Source organism: Dermacentor silvarum, chromosome 5 (assembly GCF_013339745.2).
Source record: "Dermacentor silvarum isolate Dsil-2018 chromosome 5, BIME_Dsil_1.4, whole genome shotgun sequence".
Lineage (NCBI taxonomy): Eukaryota > Metazoa > Arthropoda > Arachnida > Ixodida > Ixodidae > Dermacentor > Dermacentor silvarum.
This window is the reverse complement of record NC_051158.1, coordinates 59,940,041-59,964,282: the sequence shown is the minus strand read 5'-3', so window position 1 is coordinate 59,964,282 and position 24,242 is coordinate 59,940,041. Positions and strand designations below refer to the sequence as shown.

Here is a 24,242-nt window from a genome sequence, read left to right as displayed (position 1 = left end):
ATGGACGACCACGTCAGGGAGTTCTTCGCCGTGACTGGATTCCCACAAGCTGTTGGTGCCCTCGATGGCTGCCACTTCGCCATATCACCACCAAAGGAACACGCTGCGGACTGCTACAATTACAAGGGATGGTATGTTATATATAGTGCAAGTTCGCTGGTCCCACGGAAGGAAGCAATTACAGCGGCAAACTTGAATATTCCCTTGTTTAAAAAAATGCGTACTATGCTTAATTCGACGTTGCTATGAAATCACATAACAATTTTTTATTATGACAGCATTCATTTGGCCCGAATGGACCCCTTCGTAACGTAGTATGCCGCATGCTTCTGTACTATGTGTGGTATGTGTATTATAGCTTATCTTGCAAATTATGGAGACTCCGTGTGAGCATTTAGTTAATATTAATGCACATAGTGTTTACACTAAAGTACAAGTTGTTATTTACGATGTCTACTCTACATTCTAAACGAAGTTATGTTTACTGATTGTGTGAGTTCAGCAGTATTGTTTTTAGTGCCTACTGTTAGTAGTAAGCTATAAATTCTCGTTTTCTGATTACTGAACATTTAGGTGCAATACTTACACACCTTCCTTTCCCACACAGGTACAGCATTATACTTCGGGCATTAGTAGACCACAGGTACCGGTACCGGTACATCCGCGTTTGAATCCCTGGGAGATGCCACGACGCCAACGTGTATGCTGGTTCAGCACTAAAAGAAATATTTGAGAGTGCACATTTCATGTCTCCGCAGGCAATCATTGAGGACACTCGTGTTGCTCCAGTCATTTTATGTGATCAGGTGTTTCCTTTGACAGAACGCCTCACGAAGCCATTTGCGAATCCGCGGGATGGAACTGCTGAACGTGTGTTCAATTTTAATCTTTCAATAACGAGAAGTATAGTAGAAAACGCTTTCGGAAGAATGAAAACACGTTTCCGGTTTGTCACGAATAGGATGGAATGTCGCCTGCCAAACTCAAAGAGAGCAATAAGGGCTGCTTGCACTTTGCACAACATCTGTGAGGATTTCCGGGACAACGTCGAGCAGGCATGGGAGCAGGAAGCACAACAACTTTCTACTCTTTATCTGCAACCTTCCCACAACACCCAAGCTCGAACGGAAGGGGGCGAGAAGGCAAGGAATGCATTTGAAAAATACTTTGCGAAACGAGTGTCCCATTCATCATGAGCAATTTAACATATTTGAAATGTAAACTTGCATTGCTCGAAGTGCCAACATGCATTCAGATGCTCGCGGCAGATCATGATATATATGTCACGACTAGTGTGTGTTCTTGTGCGCAATAAAACATCTACAAATGTATCCACCATGGCTTCACGCAGCGTTTGTTTCTTTGCCATGTCACTTAAAGTGGTGAGAAGTTTATCGTCAGTTTTAGAAAACTGCTGCAAAAGCTTCAGTTGCTCTTCCTTCAGTTTGATTTCCCGGTCTCGCCTTGACTCAAGTGAAAGGCGAAGCTGGTGCTGCTCCTGCAGAAGCTGCGTCAGTAGTGTATTCGTGGCTGGCTGCCGCTTTCGCTTAGCAGCTTTTGTGTCCTGCTGGTGATGGAATTCATCTTCGCCGCTGGGGGTGGGCGATGCCAGGGAGGGGGTAGATGGCAGTGGGCTGTATACTCCTGGTGAACCACTCGGTGATGGCGTTGCCATGCTAAGCGGTGTCGACCATTCATCAACGCATTGTCAGGCTCATCTACTTCACAACACACAATGCCGTTTAGGATCTACAAAGAAACGAAGTACACATCCTTACCACATGAAGAAGCACCGGTGGCAAAGTGAGCATGATATGAAATAAGTACAGTGTCTTTTTGTTTTTCCTGTAAGGAACTTCTTCGGGGACGGCGTTTATAAATTTACATACCGATTTAGCATGCTGAATATCGCAAGTAGTAATAACAATGATGTTTAAGGCACGTAGGATTTTTACCTCTGCAGCCAAAGTGGCTGTTACCTGCATACTCTGCTACATGATTTTCGGCATCAGTATGTGGTAGTGGCAAGATCAGTTATGGGTGTATGCTAAGGGTGACAGCATTTCCTTATGTAGCAGTTTTTTTTCCTGTATCTCGACAATAATGATTTAAATAAGGCCACCTTCTGAAATGGCTCAGTATTACCGTAATGCTTTGTATTACGGGCAGTAAACATTTTCTTACATGCAGTATTTGTACAAAAGTGGGCGAGGAGTGCACATTAGGCGGGGATCTAAATCCCTGCAAACATCTATTTTTTCTATTCTTGTGCAATATATTTTAATGACAATAAAGAAGCAGCCAATTCGAGAAAAATCACTATGGAACTGTCCGAATTTACTCACGTATCAAGCAGGTAAATTGCGAAGGGTGTCTGCCCACTCACCTCTTGTGCATGGGAAGAAGCTTCAGTGCAGGTGCTCTCCTGCGCAAGGCTGTCGTCGTGCAACGGCAGTGAAGCGAGGAACCGGTGCACGTCCCAATAATAAGGCCAGGCTATGATCCCGTTCCTGTATCCTTACGCTTTATGAGTCTGCAAGCAAAAGTAAGCAAAGAACACTCATTCGCATACACCACTGAACAGCTCTATTTTAGCGATCCCGCTACTCGTTCGCTATAAAATGCGTTACAGCAAGTTGCCTGCGACAGTCTTGAATGAGTTGTGAAAATACGGAGAACAAAATTCAGGCAGACAAATGCGCAAAATAACGTAGATAGCCACCTTGCGCGGGGGTGGTACCAGGGCCGGTATTTTGTTGATACCTTATACCTTATTCTATACTAGTCTTATCATCCACCGCTCACGGCCGGCTGATCCCGTTGATAACGTGAGCAGACTGTCGCTGTGACCACTTACCAAATGCGAGAAGCGCGAAAAGGCAATAGCATCAGAAAGGCATCGCTACAAAATACCGGCCCAAAAGTTACATAGCATGTAACGTTCGGAGGGCCCCAAACACAAGTTTCGCCTTAACAGCTTGGCCGCGTCTTGGCATCCACCACCGCATGCAGTCGAAATGCGGTATCAGAACGCGTACGGCTAGGAAATGTGTTTTTCTTTCTGTGTGTACGCGTGTTTACCTGCGCTACAACAAAGTAGAAGACGCCGATACATTTGCTTTAAGCGTCGACATGACGTCTACGTCAAATTTTTAACCTTCAAATGTAAAGACGGAGGCTCCTGAGAATGCTCCATAAAAATTAATGCAATGAAAGACTGTCACCGAGGGCTAGTAACCGCTGAAAAACATACATCTTACGGGACAATTTTCTCTGTTGCGTAAAGGTATAAAGGCTTACCTGTATTTGTTGCCGAGGTTTTCCATTTTCTTCTTAATCTCCTTTGTCGTCTTCTTAAAGCCCAACTCTTGCATCTTTTGCCGCATGGCGTCGTAAACATTTATGTTGCGCTTTGCGCGGCGTAGGTCGCTAAGGTGCTCTTCCCAGAGCCATATGAGCGTCTTGGTTTCTTCTTCTGACCACGCTGCTTTGTGAGACCTCGTGTCCATTGCGTACAAACAAGCGACGGCAACGACGGCAACTTCACCGGAAACAGTGAAAACGACTCGCTCCGCCAAACAACTGCGCAGCCATTACCCGGCGTGGTCGTGAACTGTCTGAGAGCGAGAGTAGTTTTTTTTTACTGTTCTTGTTTTTTTTCGGTGTGGCACATTTTATTATCTTGTAACGTTAGCAATTTAAAACAATGTTATTAAAAATTACTCCTGACTCTTCTTTCAGTAATACTTTACTTATTCTTTACTCATTGCTAACGAGGCTACACACTTCGCCGCCGCAAAGTGAGTTCGCCGAACACACTCGCAGGCGAGTGCCCTTTGCTGTGAGTGTCACTAAGCTTTCCCGTGTAGCAGCCTGCGAATGACACTAGCCGCGAAGTGCACTCGCTCAAAGTGCACTTTACTTTGCCCGTTTGGCACGGGTATTACTTTCGCCCACGGTGTAAGAACATTTAGGTGTTGACACTGCGCGCACGCGAGCGTCCAGATTATGTTCGGCACCTCGCGGGCGCACCGAGTAGCTCTGCTGCGAGCCGATAGATGGCGCCGCGGTCGGCGGTCTCAGCTAAGCAGCGCCGGTGGCTTGACATTGTGCTGCCTCCCCTGAATTTTCGTTCATAGTGAAGTGAGTAAAACTTAAAGCGCGAAGTCAATTCGTTATTTCAGATTAAAGGATAAGCATACCAGGCTTAATGCTTCGCTAACATGAAGTTTCCTTGCGCAGGGCGTCGAATGACGTGAACACGGACAGCACTCAAAGCCCACTCAAGTTACGCTCGCGCGCACAATTTGTTTCTTCCGGTCTAGCCGTTCATCCAAGCATAAAAAAATTAATGCGTTAGACCACGTGCTATCCCTCAATCACAAGAAAATAGTGACTGTACCGGAAAATGTTGTATTTCATGCTTATCACTGCTTCCATTCACACTCAGAAAACCGTTCAAGCATCGTTGCGCGAATTCAATGTGGCCGCGATATAAATTGAGAAATGAAACGGCTCAAGCTTGCGATATGCAACTAACTAGAGCAAAGTGACTGTTGATGGCTAGAACCTATAATCAGAATGCACGCAAGCTATGTAAAAACTCTTTCAAATGGGAATTTAGTAGGCGGGACGAAGGCAGGCGTCTTATCTTGGAGAACAGCATCACTAATACAGTTTACTGATGAAAACCTGAGCAAATGCCTATTTTATCCCAATTCCACCTAACGTAGACCATGTATATTATTCATTTGGCTTTCGTCCATTGAGGATTGAGTGGCTCTTGCAAGATCTGAAAGAAGAGGTGACTTTCTTGTTTCTTAAATTGCATATGAGAATGTGCCAATGTAAGCGTATTTGACAATGCATGCTACAGCCTGTCCAGCAATACACTTATAGCCACCACACAATAATCCCATAGACCATTCATTTTGATTTTTTTTGCAAAGACATAATACGAAAAAAAATCGCGCATGAAGCAGCTCGATAATTTTAATAAGGGATACCAATCCCTGAAGCTCACGCTCTCATACACTCTCACGATGGAAAAATGTTGAATAAAAACATTGATTGATGTGTGGTGTTTAATGGCGCAAGGGCCAAGTATGACCAAAGAGCGCCATGACAAATGGTAATGAATTGTTCATGTATTATAAATGAAGTGATTGAATTGAGTTACAAATGTAAATGTAGTGTGGCTGTAGAGAGGCCTAAGAACGGGTCGCTGTAAACTGCGTAAAATATAATGATAATGATTTATAACAAAATAAAAAGCGCATAAAAGTTTCACTACGATAAACTGATCTAATAAAGACATACAATAACTACTGTCTCCACAGGGCTCTTGAAGTAGAGAGCTCAGAGGCATGTTCTATAAAGAGTAATGTCACTGCAGCTACAGCCTCGAAGGCGAGGTTTTGCTACATATGACCCGGCCAAATTATTTCTAAGACGTTCACTTCATCTAAAAAGCTAAAAACTGTTTCCAGGTTAAAAAGCGGTTCGTTACTAAGAAAAAATGCTGGGTGAAGTGGAATTTGCTGGCGATACGCAGAACGGAAGTACTTTTTACGCTCAGCTTCTAATTCTCTGCACTGGACTAGGACATGGAGCACTGTAAGGGTGTCACCACACCTTCGACATGATGGAGGATCACTTCCAGTCAATAGGTAAGAGTGGGTGCCGAAGGTGTGACCTATTCTTAATCGACAAAGGAGCACTTCTTTGTATCGTGCTGTTTTTTCGGATATCCAGTGCCCTAATTTAGGTTTGATCAAGTGCAGTTTATTGGATACCTGGGTATCCCACTCTTTCTGCCAGTGCTTCTTCAGCTTACGCCGTAAGTATGGTTTAATGTCTGTGGCCGGAATGGGTATGTTTATGTCAGTGTCGCTAAAAGCTACCGAGGTGGCGTTCTCGTCAGCATCTTCGTTGCCTTTTATACCACTGTGTCCAGGTACCCAGCATAGGATGATTACTTGTTTGCCCATATAAGCTGAGCATAGCAATGCATAGAGTTCGTTAAAGACAGTGTTTTTATGTTTTCGTAAACTCATTAGGGCTCGGACTACACTCAAGGAGTCCGTGAACACAACAGCCCTAGTGAGAGTCGTTTCAGTTATGTGTTTTACTGCAGAGAGGATCGCGTATGCTTCAGCCGTAAAAATACTGGTATGTGGGTTAAGTGTACCGGATAGTAAAAGCGATGGTCCTACAGCTGCGTAAGCAACACCGGCAGGAGACTTTGAAGCGTCTGTGTAAAACTCAGCACAGGAATATTTCTCCTGAAGCTCAAGGAAATGTGAATGTATATGTGCCTCAGGTGCTTGTTTTGAAATTTCTACGAAAGAGATGTCACATTCGATAGTCTGCCACTCCCAAGGCGGTGGAAGCCGAGCAGGAGCCATTAGGACATTCTCTAGAAGAGGGACGTCTGTTTCTTCGGACAGTGCTTTCAACCGGAGGGACAGAGGAGGCCTAGTGGCTGGGCGGTTATGGAACAGCCTGGTCGTGGACAAATCGCGAGCAATTGAATGGCACGGATGATCTACATCTGATTTCACCTTCAAGGCATAGGAGAAGCTTAAATATGTCCTTTGGAAGTGTAGAGACCATTCATTACATTCAACGTACAGGCTCTGTACAGGACTTGTCCTGAAGGCGCCTGTAGCAAGGCGGATACCCAAGTGGTGGATAGTATCTAACATTTTCAAAGCACTAGGTGTAGCAGAATTATGGACTATGGCTCCGTAGTCAAGGCGTTATCGTATTACACTTTTATACAAGCTTAGGAGGCATCTCCTGTCGGCTCCCCAGGATGTCCGTGACAACAGCTTCAACAGGTTCATAGTCTTGAGGCACTTCGATTTAAGGTACTTCAGATGGGAAATAAAGGTTAGTTTATTGTCTAAGATGATACCTAAGAATTTATGCTCGGAGCTTACAGATAGACGTTCCCCATGAAGGTCTATAGCGGGATCTGGTAGTACACCTCTCTTGTTGGAGAAGAGTACGCATGTACTTTTTTGCGGGTTTAGCTTGAAACCATTCTCATCCGCCCATTTAGACAATTTATTTAAGGCAAGCTGTACTTGTCGCTCGCAGGTACTAAGATTACATGATTTGAAACCCATTTGGATGTCATCCACATATACAGAATAAAACATTGTGCGTGGTATGACAGTTTGGAGCGAGTTCATTTTGACAATAAATAAAGTACAGCTCAGCACACCACCTTGTGGTACACCAGCCTCCTGCGTGAATTGTCGAGACAGAACGTTACCAACTCTAACACGGAACGTGCGATCAGAGAGGTAGCTCTGAATCACATTTAACAAATTGCCTCGGACTCCCATTCCAGCCAGGTCACGGAGAATTCCAAAACGCCAAGTTGTGTCGTATGCCTTCTGCGTGTCGAAAAATACTGATAGGAAAAACTGTTTGTGTACAAAGGCATCACGGATATTGGTCTCGATGCGGACGAGGTGATCTATTGTGGATCTACCTTCCCTGAAACCGCATTGTAAGGGATCGAGTATTTTGTTGCTTTCAAGAAAATGGACGAGGCGCCGGTTAATCATTTTTTTCAAAGAGTTTGCATATACAACTTGTCAGAGCTATTGGCCTATAGTTACTGGCCGAGGAAGGGTCCTTGCCTTCTTTGAGAATAGTAATTACGATTGCTTCTTTCCAGGCGGACGGAAGGTAGCCGGCAGATAACATGGAGTTAAAGAGTGACAGTGGTGTTCTGTGGGTTTCAGGGTGTAAGTGTTTTATCATTTCGTAAAGTATTCGGTCACTTCCCGCAGCAGACTTGTTACAACAATTGAGTGAAGCCTGAAATTCTGTCATGCTAAATGGACGATTGTATGCTTCATTGGCTGTGCCTTTCCGACCCAGAGGTTGTCGCTCTGCTTGTCGCTGGTATCTTAGAAATGTATCTGTGTAATGGGATGTACTGGAAATGTGCTCGAAATGTGCTCCTAGACAATCAGCCTGATCCTCAAGTGTGTCTACTTGTGTGTTTACTAAAGGTAGAGGATGGGTTTCGCGGCCTTTTATTTTCTTAACCCTGTTCCAGACTTTCCTTTCGTCTGTATAAGAATTAATGCTGCAGATGTATTTCTGCCAGCTTTCCCTTTTGGCACGGCGGCGCGTTCTTCTACCTTCCGACTTTATTTTCTTGAAGATGATAAGGTGTTCTGTAGTCGGCGAGTCACGGAGGTTATTCCAAGCCTTATTTTGTTTCTTTCTCGCTTCCCTACATTCATCGTTCCACCAGGGAACACGTCGTTTAGAAGGCGATCCATTTGTTTGCGGGATACATATTGATGCTGCATCCACAATAAATGCTGTTAAATATGCCACTGCATCGTCAATACTTTGCATACGAATGTTATCCCAGGTCAAATGTGTAAGGTCTCGGTATCGCTGCCAGTCCGCTGAGTCGACTTTCCACTGGTGCACATGTGGTGAGCATTCGTCTTGTTTTGTTAATCTTAAGATAATTGGAAAATGGTCACTCCCGTATGGATTGTTAACCACCTTCCATTCCAAGTAGGGCACGACTGTGCTTGACGCAATGCTTAAATGTATGCATGAAAATGTCTTGTTTGCGACGCTGTAAAAGGTTGGTTGTTTCTTATTTAGCAAACATGCACCTGTAGATAACAGGAAATTTTCTATCAGGCGCCCTCTGGCATCACATCGAGAGTCGCCCCACAACGTATTATGTGCATTTAGGTCTCCAACGACAATGTATGGTTCCGGAAGTTGTGCAATAAAGTTTTTAAATTCTGTTCTGGAGAGTTGATAGCTTGGCGGAATGTATAAAGAAGTAATTGTCAGCAGCTTACCAAAAAGCACTGCTCTGACTGCAACTGCCTCAAGAGGCGTTTGAAGCTCTAAATGCTGGCAGGGTACACCCTTATCGACTATTATGGCGACACCGCCAGATGAGGCGAGAGCGTCGTTTCGGTCTTTGCGGTAAATGGCATATTGCCGCAGAAAGTTTGTGTGTGTAGAATTGAGGTTTGTCTCTTGCACACAGAGAACCCGTGGATTGAACTTGTGTAGGAGCTCCTTTATGTCGTCCAGATTGTGGAGTAGACCTCTAACGTTCCAATGTATTATTTGTGTAGCCATACTGGAGGCGTATATTGCTGTGTGTCAAGAGCTAGACCGAATAGGCTCACGAGGCCTTTCCAGGCCCCGTGATACGTGATTTTTCTTTTTCCCGGCGGACTCTGTGGAGCTACGCCGTTCATTCGGCGTTTGAGACACCGGAGGAGTGTTGGTTGCTTCCATCGCCTCTTCAGAGGCGCTGGATGCCGCCCGCTCGGCGAGCACACTGGGGGGTTTTTCGGGCCTGTCTGCACGAGCAGTGGCCCTGGGACCTGCAGGCCCGGAAGTCTGCTGGCCCTTCTTGGTTGGGGGCGGAGCAGCGCTTGCTGCTCCTGCCAGGGGGGCTGATGGCGTGACCGTTGTCACACTCCGTGTGACTCGGGCGGCCGCCGAAAGATGTGGTGCAGCCCCCCGGCGCGCCGCATCAGAGTAGGACGGATTCGACTGATTGAAAGAAGAAAAACGCTTGCGCGCTTCTGGAAAGGAGATGTTTAGTTTCACTTTGAGTTCTATTATGTCCTTTTCTTTCTTCCATGTCGGGCATGTTCGTGAGTAGGCGGGGTGGTCTCCGTCACAGTTGGCACAGTGGTTTGTGGAAGTGCACACTTCTGAGGAATGGTCTTTAGATGCACATTTTGCACAGGTAGATCGCCCTCGGCAACTTTGCGACCCATGCCCAAAACGCTGACACTTGAAGCATCGGCGCGGATTTGGTATGTACGGTCGTACACGCAGTTTACAGTAGCCGGTTTCAATCGTCTCAGGGAGGTTGCTTGTACCAAAGGTAATGATAACATGTTTGGTTGGGATTTCCTTATTGTCGCGCCTTATCTTGATTCTTTGGACCTTAACCACATTTTGTTCTTGCCATCCTTCCAACAACTCACTCTCACTAAGTTCAAGCAGGTCGTCATCAGAGATGACGCCGCGCACAGTGTTCATTGACCGGTGTGGGCCCACGGAGACAGGAATATCCCCAAACGCCACGAGTTTTGACAGCTTGTTGTACTGCAGATTGTCACGGACTTCTAGAAGAAGGTCTCCACTTCCCATCTTAGTTACTTTGTAACCTGTGCCAATTGCTTCTGTAAGAGATTTTGCGACCACAAATGGGGATATCGTACGGACAGTCTTTGTTTCACTTTGGCTATGTATCACATGGTACTTGGGAAATGTTTCTATTGGTTTCATGCGGAAGTTGAAGGTTTCGTCGGTGCGCCCCCTTTTCAGGGAGCGATCAGGCAGCGGGGGAAAAGGGTTTGCCATATAAAACTGGAAAATTCGGCGGCGATGGTAGCCACCCACCACCGAGCCCAACAAGGGGGCGCTACAAGGTTGGAATACCTGTAGACGCCAGCTATGCATCGCCGCTATAACCTAATATAGAATACCCAAGGTTGGATAGCTACACCAGGTTAACCCTTGCCGCGCAGAAATTCGGAAGTGAGAAGAAGTGACTAGAAGACAGGAAAGATGGAAAAGTGAGGGAGAAAGATAAAAGATTGAAGAGGGGGACAGGAAAGGGCGACTGCCGATTTCCTCCAGGTGGGTCAGTCTGGAGGTGCCGTCTATGTGAAGCAGAGGCCGAAGAGGTGTGTTGCCTCCGCCGGGGGGCCTTAAAGGTCCGAACACCCGGCATCGGCTCAACCTCCAGGATCCCCCTTTCCCCAGACACGGCTAAGCCACGCACGGCTACACGTGGGAGGGTCCAACCCCCGTGTGCTCGGGTCCGTGGTGTCGCAACACACCAAACGCCTGCTGACGCAGACGCCCCTGCGGGGAAGTTCAACCTCTTCTCCCAATGAAAGAATTAGAGAAAGGAGAACCAGGAAAGCAAACCGAGGGAGACAATCTGCCCAAACATGACAGTTTTCTTCTGATCGTAGAGAGACATACTTTATGTCTCCTTACCGAAAACCCTCACTACTTTAGTGAGGTTTTTCGGTAGTCAATTGCAAATAATTTAACATAAATAGCTGGTACAAAACTATGGTGGTGTAACAAGAACGTTTTATGGCTGTTTTAAAATTATTTGATTAAAATAGCATGACTGTTCAACGAGTGGCGTTTTGTGCTCTAATATAATTACTTTTCCTGCCAGGCAAATTCAAGTCTACATAAATCAAAACGGTGACTGTTTTTCTCTACGCAGTATACAACACAACTTCAACGACAAAAGTAAAATCTTACTGTTAAATGCCCTTGCAACAACGCCAAATCGAGTGTCAGGAACCTTTCAATACACAAACTCTCACGCGCTATGCGAGAAAAATGTTCTCACGAGCGTAATCATTTCTTTTCTCACAGGGCCAACTACTACGCCAATGGGCGCCAGGTGCGCGGCTACCACATGGTCAACGTGGCTCTACACTGCGCATGCTCTGTTCTGGTGGCCATCGTCGCACGCTGCGTGATGCGGATACCTGCCCTCCACGCGTGCCTGGCTGCGACGCTGTTCGCTGCTCATCCTGTGCACACGGAGGCCGTGAGTGTCCGTATACTGATTTGTTAGGTTGTAAGATAGTTTCGTCAGGGATGACTTCTTTCCGATACTGAACGTTGCGATCGCTTACACCAGTTATTAAACCACTCGTAATATCCCCTCGATCAGCCGCCCTCAAATAATGCTCATCCGTCTCACATTAACGAGCAATAGTGAAAATTTCTGACATCTGCCAGACACGTTTTTACAACACTAGTAGTATATAGTGACGCCTGCAAGCGGCCTATGCCGGCGCTTCAAGACCACTTGCAAAACGTTTTCAACCTAATTGGAATAAACAACTATGCTAAAGGCTCTAAAGCTCTAAGGCTCTTTTGTATTGGCGTGCCATGTCAGTAGACAATAATTTTAGATTCTAAGTGAGCTCTGCAATGAGAGGGACATCATGAAGATAGGATGAAACGAGCAACTCGTCATATGAAGAAACACATGAATAAGACGACGTCCTATTGCCCCAGTGCTCAGCTGTTGCTGTTACTGATGCTTTTGTTGCTGTTGCTGCTCAGCTGTTGCTCAGCTGATACTCAGCTGTTGCTTCATCTAAGGAACCAGTTAGCATATACGGAATCAAAGTTTGCACATTCTGACGCCCACTCAGCAACCACCACTCATTCACCACTGGGTGAATCGGATGTATCTAGGAAATCGCCTTCTTTCGCTTGAAACAGACTGACAGTATATGAATCCACAGAGGACAAAGCGAAGCCATGCAACTTTATTACACAGACAGAGACTCGGAGTGGCGTTTACGCGACTTTATCACCACAATATATGCCGCTAAAACGACTACACCTGCCAGGCATGCGAGACTCAAGAGATTATATCTCACATGTTCCTTGAGTGCACCGATGACAGTCTGCCACTTATTACCACACTGTCTTGATTGTACGACTGACCTCTTCCGGAGCGGTTGATTCAGGGGACGACTACAAATTCCTTCCTTTCGCGAACAGCGTTGGGAGTGTGCTTACTAACTCCGTTTTCTTGCAAATTTTGTCTGTTGATTAAAAGCAGTTTCTTATCAATGTAAATGTAAACTTGTTGGTGCTAACCTGATTTTTTTCCGCAATTAAGTCCTTGCACTGCAAGTTTAACCAATGTGTGTTTCATCTTCGTTGACTCTTCACGAGGGCGCTACGACTGAATTTGTACCGACCATTTATCAAGCGAAGCTTTCTCATCTCACAGAAATTGTTCGTTCCTTCTTGCTTATGTGTGTAATATTTCGTTATGCGTCCATCTGTGCTCGTGATGCGCATGCAATTATGTATTGCGGTGGCCCGCCTTCTGACAAGTTCCATCCGCCACCATTGCGCAGGTGTCCAGCATAGTTGGCCGAGCCGAAGTGCTGTGCTGCCTGTTCTTTCTGCTCTCGTTCCTCTGCTACCACTGGTGAGTCGGCGTTTAAGCGGGCAGTGGTCGTGCACCTTTGGTCGGGCAGCGAAAGTGGGCCTGACGCTATGGACAAGCGGTCATTTGAATGTTACTACTGCATCGTAACACAGAATAAATATAAATATCCAATATTTATTCCGGCCAATATTCCTCGAAAAATAAGACTGTCTAACCGAGCTTGTAATTGGCAGTTCATTTCATGTCGGCATTCATTTTTTGTTTCTATTCTTTCGGGGTCGAGCACAGACCCACATTTTGTGAAATACATTCATCTTCCCGGAGAACTTCTGTTATACTTGTATTCAATGAAACATTTCGTTCAGGTATTTTTACATTTAGAGAAGTGCACGCTCAATGCTTTATTTATTTACGGCAATACTAAACTTGCAATGTTTCTTTTACTGGACCCGGAAACATGCATTTCTCAGCCTATACTTTTTCCCGTTGGGTTGCAAGATGTCCTTTGGGTTGCCTGTGAGGCAGAGATGAGTTACGAAATCGCCTTTGCAAATGCTCATACCATTGACGATATGGTCGCTTAGCGCAAGAAAATAACAGCAAGCGCTGTCACAATACAAATGTGATTTACAAACTTTCACTGCGACTAACCATTATAGGACGGACCTTCAGCGAACATTCAGGATCAAGAACTTACAGCGGTAGAAGAAGAAGAAAAGGTTATGATCTTTTTGATTGATGGATTATTTTATAATTATTTGTTACGTACTGCCGGCCATTTTTTGAGGCCTTAGGCAGGAGTGGGAACAAGAATACAACCAAATACAAGCTCAGTGCACTAAAGCAAAACAAAATCACATAACAAAAGAAAAGAAAACATCAAAGTACACACACGCGCGAATGCGTATACGCATTCGCGCGTGTGTGAAGCACAAAAAGACACGCGAAGCACAAAAAAAAAGGGTCAGCATTGATTCCAATACACAAAATGCTAACATGCGCACGCACTTCAAGTGTGAAGGCGCCTACGGTGCTCAATTTCTGATTGATTTTGGCAATGAATCGATATTTGGCCGTTAAACCACATCAGCAGATAAGGCTTTTCAGTCTGCAATTGTCCGAGGAAAGAAAGATTACATGAACGCGTTAGTCCTGCATTTAAGTTCAGATACCTTTTTTGGGTGAACAGACCGAGTAGAGCGGCTTATGGCAGGCGCTATGAATGCGGATGGATCAGCTATTAACATGTTGTGACATAGTGAATAAAGAAAATTTAACCAGTCATGATACCGCCTTATTTACTTTATTGGCGCAGCTGCTAAGAAAACAACGCAATTTTTTTCGCGATCACCCCCCCCCCCCCCTCCCTTTCCTTCGTATGGTAAGTTGGAAAGATGCTCTTCACCGGTAGTGCATCACTGGTGGCCATCCTTGTTCCATTTAGAACCGTTTTGGCAAAGATAGCGCACTTGTTTATTGAGTTTTGATAAGTTTCGCAATTATATTGTTTATATATGGAGCTCCGGCGTTTCACTTTTACTGGAGTCTAACGAAAAGAAAGAAAACGTTCACATGACAAGAGGTGTTTTTTTACGATATTGCAATTTTTTGCAGCAAAACGGAACGTTTTTTTTTATTGGGCATGAAAGTTTCTTTCCTTCCGTTCTTGGTCAGCTTAAGCAAGGAACTTCTGAAGTAAACAACGATACAATCAGACTAAGCATACCGGCTTCTTTTTTTTTCTTTTTCTGTGACTCCACGCTATCTATATAGGCTGCTTATTTTCTGTATTTGGAAGGAACTTGACGGCAGTTTTACGTTAAGCATTTCGTCGTGAGTGTTGCCGATTTTAGGGCCACTAAATATTTTCCAGGGCGTTGCTAAGAAAGGATCCTAAATATATTCACTTTGGCGCGGTAAAGTCCTGCGTCGTTTTCACCCTTTACCTTTTCTCTTTGTTTCCTACTTTTTCTCTCCTTCTTACTGATCCCTTTCTCTCCACAGAGAAAAAATATCGGTGAGTTCAGGACTATATAATTGGGGGGATCAACAAGCTGTCGTGATATGTGACAACACAAGCACAGTGCTTAGATAGAGGGTATGAAGCGCACAGTTTGAGCCTGACATCAGAAAGCAGTATAATAAGTACCTGCACCATTCGGCAAGCTCTTATGTGAGTACTGAGAGAAGGGAGTGAACAAAACTAATTTTATTCACTTAACTATGGGCCTTGAAGTTTGATAGAATTACTAGGAACTACTGATTTTCGTTAGCGTCTTTTCTTTCTGCTAGTATTGAACACAAAAGAAAGTGAGAATGAGAGGAAAGCCAACAATTGTCAAATGAACCGAAAGAAGCTGTCAAAACGAGTTGAAACGCCCGTCGACAGTTTCGATCTGATCAATGCGTTTTAGATTACTGCGTGTTGGTGAGCGAGCATGAGCTTCTACCTTGCAGCAATAAAAGCATGGTAGCAGTGCGCAATGTTTAGAAGTGCACAAAGTTGCTTATGTGCGCACGCGTTTGTTTAGATAAGCTAAACCGAAAGCATAACACGCCTTGGCGCACGCTTTCTCAGCAATCTTGCTAATAGGCTTTCGGGGCTGACGCCGCAGTTTCGTGCATTAGTGCACGCCTCGTGTTCAAGTACAATGGTTTTGTTGAGATATTCCCAAAAAAAGAAAGCCGCACATGTTAGAGACCGCACCTTGCGGGAGTAGAAGCCCTAATGGACGCCCTAATTCAGGAAATAAGCTTTGGATTTCAAAAGAGCCGAGTGCAGTCTCTACGAGTGAATGCCCGTTGTGAGCATTTTGAAGAAAGAGGATTGGTTCTCAGCTATTCGTTTTAGTGCTCTTTCATAAGCGAGAGAGAGAGAGAGATGCGTAAGCTGTCTATGGATAAGCCTCGTATGCTAGCTTTGTGCTAGTGCGCCGCAAAGAAGCATAACGATACAACACGCTAAACTCAAAATCTGGCTTTTTGTCCCGTCTCTTCATAAAGGCTAGGCGGCATGGCTTTTCCTTCTTTAGAGCCATCATTCCATAGGTTGCTATTGAAGAAGAAAGCTGAACCTTGCAAGTTCGGATTGGTATGCGGTACCCGGGCTTCTCAAGATGTTGAGGCAGTTGAGAACGCCATTGAAGTCATGCGATTCGAACAACTTTCTCTCGAGAGCATCAGGAGCAAATATAAAGAGAAAATGAAAACATATAATGGTAAATACAGTTTTCTTATATTGTGTTTTCCCTACGAACTACACAGTCATCCACTCATATGAAATTCCTCCTACATGCTCGGTATGTACTTTTTTTCTTCAACTCGTGACATTACAGGCAGACGTCATCCGTGTTCATACGTGATTTTTGTTTATGGGAGGAATTTACGAGGATTCTATAGCACACGCTCTCAGTGGTGATAATTCAAAGCAAACGCCAGTACTCTTCACGTCATGAAGCGTTGAAAGCAACACCGCGTTTTCTGAGAGCGACAGGACTGTGACATACCCCCTTCTGTTCTTGCCGTGTTGATCGTTGCGCACACATCCATGTCAATTATTCGATTCACCTCGTATATTTTTTCCCTGTCTTGCGCTTTTCCGAGATAACAGTCAAAACGCATCATATTTATTTTACCATCCTTGGCCTTTTTATTTCCGTACTCGTTGTGACTTTTAGGCCAAGACTGTCTAATAGGTACAGGACTGCAACTGTTACACGATTAAAAAGATGAGTTAATACCAGGCTTCCTTCTTTTTGCTCTGCATGTCTGACGATAATTTATTCGTCAACTTACTGTCCGTGGTCCCAATTCTATTAATGATCTCTTCATTCTAGCGCAAGCAATCCGTAGCATGCACTGACAATGGTTCATTCAAATGAGACCATAGCCCCTTTCCCCTCGTGTTTCAAGCCCACGTCTTCTGTTGTTCATTGCGAGGCTACACCTGCAAACATCGTGAATTGTGTAATGGAATTCGAAGCGCCTAATTATCAGGATCGTAATTGCCCAGAAAAGCATCAGGAATGGGCGTCCGAAATGGGAAACTCCCCACTTTATTGATTATGTATCTGCCTTCCTAGAACTTTTAACCCCTTTCTGTTCACGTCGTGCTCTTTAATATATTACGAAATTTTTATATTGTGTTTGTCGCAAGTAGGATGAAATCGCAGTATTGTCTTGAATTCCGAGAAATACACTGCAATCATTCTTCACTGACGCAGCTGCCAATCCAGTCGTGGCAAAGGAGGTCACGGAAGGTCGATGTGGCTCGCAGCCTGCGGTCTGTGTGCCGTATGCGCGCTGCTCTCCAAGGAGCAAGGCATCACCGTGCTGCCGCTCTGCATGGCCCTGAGGTTCCGCGCACTAGTCGTTGATTCTACGACTCCAGAACGACAGATGCAGTGCCATACGTCCCACCGACGACGGTGGTAAGTTGTTGCTGCGCTATTTGCAAAACCAGTTCCCTCTGGTTTGCAAGCTACCAGCATGCACTACACACTACATGGCGATAACGCGTGGACGCACTGCCACCTACTCGCACTTAAACTCTTAATTCCGCTCCACGTAGGTTACATAATGAAATCGAACATATTTTCGAGACTGTTCCACTTAATGAATGAGACCTACGCGAAGCAAGTCTCCTTGAGCGTCGAGCTTCCTACCGCAGTTACTGTATATCCCTCCTTATTATGGTTGCACCGAAGTCTCATTAAATAAAACGAACATCATATTCTTGTTCAGAACAGGTTCCACCAACTAAGCAGAACATATTTCTAAGTAAGTTCAACATACCCTCTTACACTTATGCGGAACGATGTTAATAGTGTACAGTGAGCTACAGGTACACAGGCGAGGGAGAAAGAGAATTGAGTCTGGGTCGGGTAGGCCTGTCACTTCTGAAGGACTACAAAAAGAACGCAAGAATTGACGTAATGTCACAGGTTGTTAGAAGGAATTAGCGAGCTGTGGTCCAATACAAATTCGCAGCTTCACCAACGACGATGGCTAACAATATACTGCTAAAAACAACGCCGTGGCTCGTCTATTAAGCATGAGGGCGTATTTTCGTATTTTTCCATAACTTATGAAATCATACGCTGACGCACATCGGGGGTTCGGCGAGCGTAACGCAAGACAAGGACACTATAAAGGAAAGGAGAACACCATTTTGTCATTTTTGTTCCTTAATAGCCCAGCTAACTACCGCGGTAAGAATCTCGGGGTTGACATTTATTCGCTTCTATATCTGAAAGTTTTCATAGCCTGTCCTATGATATAAAAGTGTTGGTTTTCCTTTTAACTTTTCTCCATCCTATTTTGGATAGGGAGGTATGGGCCAGCGCAACTGATAGAACATTTAAATAATGAAGCTCTTAGCAGGATCGTACTGAAATGAACGCTTTGATACACAGCTAAATAAAATGTTTCCCTTGAGCTTCCACGGCGAACATTGTTTTCCATTGTGAACAACGGACCCGTGCGGGCTGAGAAACGTTGTTTTTGTGCTTTGATTATAGTATTGGCGAGTGTTTGTTTTAATGTACTCATGTTCCACCCTCGCCATACGGGTTACCGTGGAAATATTGTTTAGTCTCGTATGACTTCGTGTAGTAAATAAATAGCGGGACGGGCATACAGTATGCTGACAGCTGAGAGAGAAAGAAAGAAGGAAAAGAAAAAGCAGAGAAGTCAACCAAAGTAGCCTGCGGTTTAATTGCTACCCTAAACTGGAGGTAAGAGAAAGTGGGAATAGAAAGAGGAAAGAGGGAGAGAGTCTACGCTATGTGTACACGCTGCACTGTGTTTAGCGAATCGTCATTGCACCAAAGTGACATACAGTGCTAATGAATTACTTGCCCATGCCTCGAAAAGCTTCACTTAACCGGACACAATATATTCAAAGTACCACAACCAACTGGAGTCGTCAATCGAGCCTTCGAATAGCTCATTATTTGTGAATTCGAGAAATGGTAACGGCCGGTCTCAACTCGATAGAACAATTTTAAGAAGGAACCGGCTCTAAGTGTTTAACATGAAGTCTGCACTGCTGTCTTGCTTCATGGTACCTACAGTCGAGGAAACAGTTCATCTCTTTGAATTCTCATAATCGGTGAGCGGAACATCATGCTTGAGGTCAGGCATAAAATCGGAGCATGATTTAGTATTTCATGAAGGAAATTTCAAAACACACACGTATGTCTAGTTCTTTTGCAAGCACAGCTTTGATGGCCTTAAAATAAATTTCAGGCCAATCTGCAGACACTGCGTGCGAGATACGGTCTACCGATGCTTCTGGGATCGTGACCTTGCCGCCCTTGCGGCATTGGTAAGTGGAACTTTTTCTCATTTACTTGCGTTGAAATGTTCAATAGAAAAAATAGACGCTCACTGGAAAACTGCGGTGCAGCATGTGAACGTAAAAGGCTAGACGTCTGAAGGGATAGTGGAACTGCAACTTCTGGAGGCGTAGGTAAAATGTTCTGATGTTGCAGGATAAAGCTATTTCGTGAGCATGATAGAAAGAAAAAAAAGTACCGAACTCTGAGATTTTCTCCTTTAACATTGGAAAACTGGAAAGCTCTCGAGTAATGTTGTTTGTGTCAATGATATACATCTACGGAGGGTGCAGAAAAACACTAGCGAAGTAAGCTCAGTGGCTATGTCGTTGCGCTGCTGAGCGCGATGTCGAGGGTTCGATTCCGGCCGCAGTGGCCACACCCCGATGAAGGCGGAATGCAAAAACGCTGGTGTACTGTGCATTGGGCTCACTTCAAAGAACCCCAGATGGTCAAAATCATTCCGGAGTTCCGCCAATACGGCGTGCCTCGTAATCAAATTGTGGTTTGCGCAAGTAAAACTGCAGAATTTACTTTAGGGTGCATGAGAACCCAGTATTTCATGAAAGTCTAGCAATTACCTTTCTTTTCGATGCCAACAGCCCTCGCATGCCGAAGTGAAAGAAGCTCGCACACGGGAACATCAAGTCTAGAACGAGGCTTCCTAGGTCGTCGTTTGTTTACCACCGCCACCACCCGATGAAACATGTTCGACAAAGTTTGCGACATTGAATTCACGTACCGCCGTCTATATCTGTCACTAGTGGGCGAGAATGTACGCTACGAACTCTAATGTGCCTGGAACCCCGCTATGCAAACGCAGTGGTGCCCACGTTGAGCTCACTGCTGGCGCGTTTGTTAACAAAGCGTCGTCGCATTCATTCCTGACTGCGTTATGACTGCGTTCATTTCTGACTGCGTTATGGCCGCACAGTAATCAAGGCCGGAATGCGGTCCCTGTGGTTCGCGCTTTGATATGTACATGGAGCGCAATGCAGTACTGATTACTGCGCAGGTGTCGTGCTGCGCGAAATGGTCATGGCAACGCCGAGGCTGCGATACGGTGGAAATACATATTCGTGTAGTCGCAGGCCAAGCGCTTTCACTCGCCGTCACAGGGTTGCCGGAATCACGCAGTTCCTGCCTCGCTGATGGCTTTGCGAGATGGACGCTCTAGAAACGCTTTACGCGGAAGTGGTATGGTCATTTCTTGATGCGCACTTGAAAATTTTCTGCATTTTTTTCTTCTTATTAGACTTCATTAAAGCACTGCTGAGCAACTCAGTTTCAAAACTCACGCTAAATGCATACTTTAATTTGTTCTTGTGAACTGGCCAAAAACCTACACTTCATATGACAGGATTAGGAAAGACGAATAATATAATATAATGCTCGGAAAATAGATGCATCGTGGGAAAATTACCACGACATAATTTATTTGCTGGAATTGTTGCAGTGAAAAGCTTTAGTATTAGGTTCAGATGAAGGGATTGAACGTGACCCAGAAGTAAAATTGGCGCAAACAAATCCAATGAACTCGAAATTAGAATGGCGAACAAGGTTTTGGAATAAGTGGCGTCAACATAATAAAATGCTCAAATCGGTACACGCACCTTTTGACCCGACGACCTTCCCCAACCCTATTGAAAATCCCAGCATTGCCCATCATGAATATTATGCTGCGCATGCTGGAAGATGTGCTGGGCATGCTGGAAAATGTGCTGTGCATGATGGAATATGTGCTGGGCATGATGGAAGTTCTTTATAGTCGAGTCCAGACGCTAGCCCCGAGCACGGTACGCTATGAGGGACAGCGTCCTCGCCTGAGGAGCAGGCCAGGCAGTCATTTGTCTCTGACGACCTATAATGACTTCCACAGGATACTGAGCCATCTCTCTCAGCATTTAAAATATATAGCCGCACACTGAGGTCGAAAATTATAAAAACAACTAATACAAAGTTATCACGTATTCCAGGAGGGTTAATTGATAGGAAGTGAACCGCAATTCAGTTGTGCATGCGACCGTGCGCTTGTCGCAGTAAATTCAATCATTCCACGTTACGCTAGGATCTGCCGCCAGTCGCAGTATAACCACACTGTTCAGTAGAACGTGTCTGTTGCTAGGTTAAAAATCAAAAACAAAATGTAATGCTTGCACTTTCTATGCGCGTGCGCGTGTGAGACAAACGTACGATCGCAGCCATTTATACAAATGCACCAGAAAACGCATCAATTCCGCGCCATTCTAAAGTACGTCACGGTATTCAGCAGCGCAATTTATTATATTCGAGAACAGCTGTGGAAACAATGTTTTGGTATAGGAATTTGCTCGTTGTGACATATAACAAACAAATGTAGTGAATGATTTGTGGCGGAAGGACAAAACATGTAATCCCTTCTTGCTGCGCGCACTTGCTATATGCTCGCGCGTGTGTGTGTGGTATTTGTATGTGTGCTAGATAATCACCGTAAACTTCTCTATCCCTTACAGCAGGATACGCATTTTGTGAGAAACAAGTTGGAAGGCAATTCAACCTCCATTTGAACTCTATGAAGGACAAAATCTTCTAGACCTAGGTGTGCGCGGGAATGGGGCGGAGGCACTGCGCACAGCCCTTTATGACGTAAACCCTCGCGTGAGGGCAGTAGGAGGGGCGTCAGACTGCTTAACGTTCTTTTTTCAATTATATCGAGACTCCAAGCGGCTTTCTGCAGTCGTCGTCGCAGTCGCCGTCGCTGTGAGGTTCCGTATACAGTCCAAGGGCGATAAAATCGTTGGTGCGCGCCGTATGGTATATGTGTGAGCGAAAGCGTGCTAGGGACGCGCGCTTTCACGGAGAGCGAACACGCGGCGGAGAGCTAACGCGACGTCTTCCATCGTGCGAAAGGCCGTGGGGCGATGGGAGGGAGGGGATGAGAGGCGACGTTTAGCCGCGGCACCAAATGCGTATCTTGCGACCGGGCGCAAGGGGAACTGGCATCTCAGTCTCCCACGCGAAAGGAGGAAAGCGGGAAGGCAGCTCGGGAAGGAGGGGGCGCGCTTCTACTCTGCCAGCCACTGCGTACTTGTACTTTGCGCTGCTGAGGGCTGTAGCGCGCACCGTATCTTGAAAGCGATCTCCACACGGCTTTTATCTTTGAATCCGCTGTGATGTCACCGCTAAGTTTCTGTTGAAGCGATAAACCGCACGAACTTTAAGTCACTGCTGCCGGCGCGCTTGCTCACGCCAGCGTTTTGACAGTGGTTGTCTGCAGCCATCGAGTGTGATCTATTCGTGTTTGCTTGTGCGCGCTGACACCATGCTTGTTAACTCAGTTAGTAAGCGAATGTGTCCAAGTTTATGCAGCCGATAAAACTACTATCCTTACTCCGTATAGCTATCTATTAGTAAATATGCTATCGCAATTGATGCTTCGCCTTTCGGGCGAAACTGCCACTTTTTTTTATTTCACTAATTTCAATATCGCCCTATACTGTTAGACTGCACTATCTTCTCGATAGGCCCACATGTTTACGTATGATTACTTATTACTTTTAATAAAATGTGGGTGTTTATGTGCCAATACTATGATAAGATTCTGAGGCAAAGCCTAGTTGGGGAAAAGCATTCATGGCGTAAACGTTACCGTTTCGGCCCTCTGTGCGAGAGACGCTCTGTTCGAAGCAGGGCGGCGGCCAATTTCATATAAAGGAAGCGCAGGCGCCCGTAGAAAAACAAGAAGATTTAATATCGACGTGTCGGCCGGGGTCCTGCCTTCATCACGAGTGATGAAGGCCGGACCCCGGCCGACATGTCGATATTACATGTTTTTCTTTCGTTTCTACGTGCGCCCGCACTTCTTTTCATTTATTAAACACCGGATCCGAAACAAATACTTCCTTGATATATACATATATATATATATATATATATATATATATATCATATTCGGAACATCACGGTGACAAATGGCTCCATTGGTATATACCCAGTGCACATTTGGGCGCAGGTTTTAACGCGACAGCGTTAAGGCCCCGTGTCGCAGAAAAACCGGCGTCGGCGTCGGCGTGGATGTCGGCGTCTGTGGCGGAGAAAATCATCCCGAAGCGACCGCGCAGGCCCTCCGTGTGGCGCAATGTGTTAGCGAAGGAGAACATCATCCCGAACCACCCCGACCGCACAGGCCGTCCACGTGGTGCAAGGTTCGGTGCACAAAAGTTGAATTTCTCAAGTTAAATCCGTCAAAAAATTGTAAAGTACGACTTAACGACAATCTACAGACATGGCGGCGTCGGATTGTAATTTTGATGTAAGAGAAAACATAATTCTGTTAGGAGGAAACTCAAACACAAACCCCTTTTCCAGCATTTCTACCATACCAACACCGGCACGCTCGGGTAGTTTACTTGCGAAAATCCTATTCAGATGGCGGTCGCATCCTCGGCAGGTCAAATTGGGACTTCGCCTGCCTAGTGCGTTTTGGACACGCGCGCGCGTCGGGGCAATAGCAAACAATTAATAAAATAAAAAAAATGTGATAGGGCCTTCACATTTTAATAAAAGACGACCTATATTGCCCCTGGGAAAACGTCTTTCTAGCAATGCATTTTTCTTTAAACGTGAAGCCGACATTAATGTGATCGGTGTAAGCTTGGTCTTTGTTAGCAGGCTTTGCCACGTTCAGTGTTGCAGTGAAGCCCACTGAAAGAAAAATGCGATGCGAACGGGGCCCGGTAACGCTGTCGCGTTCCACTCTTAAAGGCGAAGCTTAAGCATCCTCCTATGTTTTGAGCATGAAGCACTGCCTTTTTTAAAGCGAAGCTTCTTAGCCCGCTATCGCGGGTTTGCGTGTCTACCTGGCTCCTGGTGCTGTTGCTGTTAGGTCAAAAAGAGAAGTTTATTAGACTTAAGGAACATATGACATCAACAGAGGTCAGGAATTT

At 45.3% G+C, this 24,242-nt stretch overlaps 1 protein-coding gene across 1 annotated transcript in view; it reads left to right on the top strand.

Annotated features, from left to right (window-relative positions):
* LOC119454136 (uncharacterized) overlaps nucleotides 1–24,242 on the top strand; it is a 25,378-nt gene continuing 1,136 nt past the window's right edge. Inside the window, exons 1-5 of the mRNA XM_037716137.2 lie at nucleotides 1–131; nucleotides 11,431–11,608; nucleotides 12,945–13,018; nucleotides 17,203–17,409; nucleotides 19,229–19,307. Coding sequence (XP_037572065.2) covers nucleotides 1–131; nucleotides 11,431–11,608; nucleotides 12,945–13,018; nucleotides 17,203–17,409; nucleotides 19,229–19,307 — 669 coding nt within the window. The remainder of the gene's footprint in view (nucleotides 132–11,430; nucleotides 11,609–12,944; nucleotides 13,019–17,202; nucleotides 17,410–19,228; nucleotides 19,308–24,242) is intronic.